This window comes from Ictidomys tridecemlineatus, chromosome 4 (assembly GCF_052094955.1).
Source record: "Ictidomys tridecemlineatus isolate mIctTri1 chromosome 4, mIctTri1.hap1, whole genome shotgun sequence".
NCBI lineage: Eukaryota > Metazoa > Chordata > Mammalia > Rodentia > Sciuridae > Ictidomys > Ictidomys tridecemlineatus.
In genome coordinates, this window is record NC_135480.1 from 182,993,896 (window position 1) to 182,999,450 (window position 5,555).

A 5,555-nucleotide genomic window follows, 5' to 3' on the forward strand; every position below is an offset into this window, starting at 1 on the left:
TGTAAAATACAGTTGCTTAAAATTGGCCTGGGATCAATCACAGTGGTGGATTCCTATAATCTCAGGGACTCTGAAGGCTGAGGAGGAAACATCATGAGTTCAAAGCTAGCCTCAGCAAAGGCGCGGCACTAAGCAACTCAAAATATAAAATAGTTCTGGGCATGTGGATCAAGGGTTTAGTGCTCCTGAGTTCAATCCTTGGTACAAAAAAAAAAAAAAAAATTGACCTGGCCTGGGAAGTAAAAACTAAACTTTAATAATTCTCATTTTAGTTCTGAAATTTCTTCCTCTATCAGGACCATGTCCTATATTTTTACTAATATCTCACACGAGTACACACTCTGGAATCTCGAGTGCTCTGTAAAAGACAATATCTCTAGTAATTAGAGAAATGCAAATCAAAACTACTCTAAGATTTCATCTCACACCAGTCAGAGGCAATTATCAAGAATACAGACAACAAATAAATGTTGGCAAGGATGTGGGGGGAAAGACACACTCAGACATTGCTGCTGAGACTGCAAATTGGTGCAATATGGAGATTTCTAGGAGACTTGGAATGGAACCAACATGCTGTTCCACTCCTCAGTCTATACTCAAAGGACTTAAAATCTGCATACTGTAGCAATGCAGCCACATCAATGTTCATAGCAGCTCAATTCACAATGGCTAAACTGTGGAAGCAACCTAGATGACCTTCAATAGATGAATAGCTAAAGAAACGGTAGTATATATACACAATGGAATATTTCTCAGCATTAATAGAGAATAAAATTATGGCATTTGCAGGTCAATGGATGGAGTTGTAGAATACCATACTAAGCAAAAAAAGCCAATCCCCCAAAACCAGAGGCCAAAAGTTCTCTCTTTTAAGTGAATACTGTTCCATAACAGGGATGGGAAAGCCATGGGAAATAATGGAGGAATTTGGGTAAAGAGGAGGGAGGGGAGGGAGGCTGCATGGAGGAAGGAAAGATGGTGGAATGAGATGGATATCATTACCCTAGGTACATGTATGAGTACACATATGGTGTGACTATATATTGTATATAACCATAGAAATGTAAAGTTCTGCTGCAACTGTGTACAATGAATTAAAATGCATTCTTATGTCATATATACCTAATTAAAATAAATTAATTAATTTTAAAAGTTTTTTTTAAAAAAAGATCCAATTCTTTGCAAATATACAGTACTTACTTTTAAAATGTGACCTCTCTTGAAACTTAGAAAATCAAATAACATCTATCCTGCATTACCTTACAGTAACTATCCAGTGGAATGAGAAATGTTGGATTTCATATGGCTCATGTGCCTATCTGGCAGACACCAGTCTTTTCCATCATTGTCCTATTGCTTCAATGGCAAAGGCATCATTCATATCAGAACTTACAGGTTGCAGAAGATGTATTCTATTGAACAACAATGTGAATGGTAGCAATTGGATTGTTGCCAAATAGTGTAAATCCACATAATTAATATATTCAGGATATAACTACATTAAATAATGTGTTTGGTTGGTTGGTTTGGGTACTGAAAATTAAACCCAGGGGTGCTTTTACCACTAAGCTACATTGCAAGTCTTTTTTAATTTTTAGTCAAAGTCTCTCTAAGTTTCTGAAAGTCTCACTAAGTGGCTGAGACTGGCACCAAACTTCATATTGCACACCCTTACCCTCCTAAGTGGCTGGGATTTCAGGCATACACCACTAATCTGGCAAATAATATATATAATATGATGTAGTTATGTCAATGATTTGCCTCAAAATAACCTAGAGAAAGGGATAAGTGGGTATGATTAATGAAAAGATGACCTTTGTTGGTAATTATTTAATTTGTAAATCTCTGTACAGAGTTTATTAAATTGTTCTTTTGCAAAATATTTAAAAATGAATATTACCAAGAGGTTTGAGAAAAATGTACATATGAATGTAGACATTTCTGTGTTATATATACAGAGAAAAAATAGAGATTCTGTGACATAAATCTCTGAGTAAATTCTTATTACAGTGTTTAAGGTAAATAACACGACCTTTATGGACATAATTTTACCAGAAATAGAAATATTCATATTATCCAGTCTATTCATTTCACTTCTTAGAATTGATAAAATTTGTACATTTAAAAGATAAACAAACCCAAGTGCTTATAATACAGCTATTAATAAATCAAAATAAAAACATAATGAATATATGACTCCTAGTTAATCACAAAATGTTAAAAATTAGTGTTTTGGGAGATGGCTCAAAGTGCAGTACTTTTTCTTTCTTATGCATTGGTTTTTTTTTTTGAAATTTAGAAAATATGAATTTACTGGAGGTTTTCTGATATTCCAGAGTATGATTTATTTTCCAGTCTGTGAGCTCTCTGATCATTGATTAACATGAGCACAATTGTCTATATCAAACCCAGATTGCATCCACTATATATATATATATATCTATGGTATATCCCAGAAGGTGATGAGTTCAACCTGATATAAGCTTGCACACAAGATGCAGATTCTTAGTGTTAGGGGGGGAAATTAAGGTTAGGTTCTAAGGAGTTGGCTAAAACAATGGAAATAATATTATTTTACAGGTCAAAAATCTTATTTAAATAGGTCAAACATTAAACACAACTAAACATGATCAGATATGAATATATGACCTGCAAAATAGAAGGAGGAGGGCACCAGATGTTCAAGGACCATCATTTCCATAGTCTTCTTCACACTTTGTGGGTCAACACTAACAAAATCCAACAGAGGAGAGAAAACAGCAGCCAAAGGTGCTCTGCAGTAACAATATTCAGCTCTGTGGGACAGTTACAGCGCAGCAGGATTTAGGGATCAGAGTGGGTAGAAACCAGGACTGATCTGCAGGAAGTGGGTTGGCAAAGAGCAGAGAATCTAAGTAGGAGATATGGGGAGAGGTTGTATTTTTCCCACAAATAACAAAAAGGAAACTTGAATGGGAAAATGAAGTCAAAACCCAGCCATCTTAATGAGCTAAGAGGCCATGGGAAATCTGAATAGCACAGGCCAAATTTAGCCTGTACTTAACATCAGACTTCTTAATAAGCAATGTGCCAATAAATAAATAAATGAATAAATAAATAAGTAAATAAGTAAAATCATTCTATGTTTATCAAGGAATTTCCCTTCATTGTAAAATAACAAGAACTGATCTTCTTTCTCCAATCACTAAGACTTTTTGTCACTCTTTCTGAGCTTGAGAGCATACCTGGTCTGCAATACCCACCCACCTCTCTCCACTAAACTAGCTTCTCTGCTAGTCTGCATCCTTCAGAACTCCTTAAGCTTTCACTCATCAAGCCAGAAGCCAGACTCTCCTTCCTTTGTAAGCTCTCAAAATATTTTTTTTGAGAGAGAGAATTTTTTAATATTTATTTTTCAGTTATCAGCAGACACAACATCTTTGTTTGTATGTGGTGCTGAGGATCGAACCCAGGCTGCATGCATGCCAGGCGAGCGTGCTACTGCTTGAGCCACATCCCCAGCCCTATCTCAAAATCCTAAGAGGCTCTTCTCAGCCTCTTGACTAGGCTTCAGTGGGAACAGTTTCTCTCCTCTCACTGGGACAATAGTGAAATACCTCTCAACATTCATTTTGCACTTCATATTTCCTCTGGCCTGATCTCTTTACATAGATATTGGAGGGTTATCAAAAAGGATATGATTTATATTAATGGGGCAAATTTTACAGAGGGCAATCTGAATTTAGTAATTATTAGTTTAGAATAAGAATAGTAGTTAGCACTATTAACTTTCAGTACTTGATATACAGTCTCAGTTTCAGTTCTGAAATTTGAAGACAGTAGGATGCTGGTACTATGTCAATTGTTTTTTCCAAGTAATTGAAATTATATGACATTAAGAACTAGATTTTACTTATTTATTTTCTACAAGTAAGACAAGTATGGTTTAAAAAGAATGAATAATCTCTTCAACTTCATTTAGCTATAATTGGAGAATTTGTGCTCCTGTCTCCCTGTTTCCAAAGCTTAAAGGTGACTGTTCTCTGCTGATCCACACAGTCCACTAGGAAAACTCTCTTTAGGCATCACCAAGAATGGGATTCAAATGGGATTCACGGTATTTATGAGATTTGGATCATGACATGTTGGAAACGGAGTTTGTAGCAAATTGTGTTTCTCAACCATTCTTGTTGAACAAGGATAATGAAGACAGAATACAATATTTCTTCCTAGGATTTTACCAAAATATTCCCACCAATTTACCCATAAGTCCATCTTGTACCTCTTACATTTTCAGATAGTGTTATTGAATACCTTTTTGGTTTAGCATATGTTTTACAGCAGCTTTAACATCCTTATTCCTCAAGCTATAGATGATAGGATTCAACATGGGGATCACTTCCCCATAAAACAAAGGAATAAGCTTGTCTGAAGTTCGCAACTTTTCTTCCCGATTCAGGTCTTGGGACTTGGGTTTTGCGTACATAAAGAAGATGGTACCAAAGAATATGATCACCACAGTCAGATGGGCTGAGCAGGTAGAAAAGGCCTTGCGTCTCCCTGTGGCTGAGTTCATTCTCAAGATGGTGTAGAGGATGAACATGTAGGAGAAGAAAATGACCAGCAGTGGAAGAACCAGGAAGATAATATTTGCTATTGACATGGTAATAATATTGAGGGATATATCAGCACAAGCCAGCTTGAGGACAGCTAAGATCTCACATGTGAAGTGATTGATAATGTTCGTCCCACAGAATGGCAGTCGCATGGCAAGAGAGGTTTGCACAGCTGAATTGATTCCACCAGACAGCCATGATACAGAGGCCATCAATATACACACCCTCTTGCTCATGATGATGGGGTACCTCAGAGGGTTACAGATGGCCACATAGCGATCAAAAGCCATCATACCGAGAAGTAAACATTCTGTGGATCCCATGGCAAATACAAAGAACATCTGCAGTGCACATCCAGAGAAGGAAATATTTCTTTTCTTTGAGATTAAACTCACCAGTATTGAGGGAACTGAACAAGATGTGTAGCAGATATCCAGGAAGGAGAGGTTGCCCAGGAAGAAGTACATGGGAGTGTGAAGACGGGAATCAAAGATGCTCAATATGATCAGAACACCATTGCCACTGAGAATCACTAGGTACATAATTAGAACCAGAGCAGAGAAACTCATCTCAAATTTGGGGTAACCAGAGAGTCCTAGGAGAATGAATTCTCTCATAAATGTTGCATTTGTCCTATCCATATCCCAGTTTTAGGATGTCAAAGGCAGATTGGCTTGAATTTTATTATGGCCAAACTAAAAATGTAACAAATTTCTTGAATAAACATTGTAGGATGAAAGAGAGAGTGTTTCAAAGTGTCATTCAGTTATGTTTAACAGTGTCTGTGCCTAAACTACAATATCCTGTGACAGGATACTGAGCATTCCTCTGTCCTGTCTGGAATATGTGAAGATATATCTAGGATCCTGTATCTATATGAGAAGATATATCTAGGATCAGAAGCAAATTTGGTAACAATACGCCTATCATTGAGAACACTCCTAGTTGACTTTTCTAAAA

General features: G+C 36.5%; 1 protein-coding gene across 1 annotated transcript; it reads right to left on the reverse strand.

Annotated features, from left to right (window-relative positions):
• Positions 1-4,282: 4,282 nt before the first annotated feature.
• Positions 4,283-5,279, reverse strand: LOC101965989 (olfactory receptor 13C3-like). Its single transcript, XM_078045168.1, has one exon. It carries the CDS (start codon positions 5,234-5,236, stop codon positions 4,283-4,285), a length of 954 nt encoding a protein of 317 aa, XP_077901294.1. The 5' UTR covers positions 5,237-5,279.
• Between the last annotated feature and the right edge of the window lie 276 nt (positions 5,280-5,555).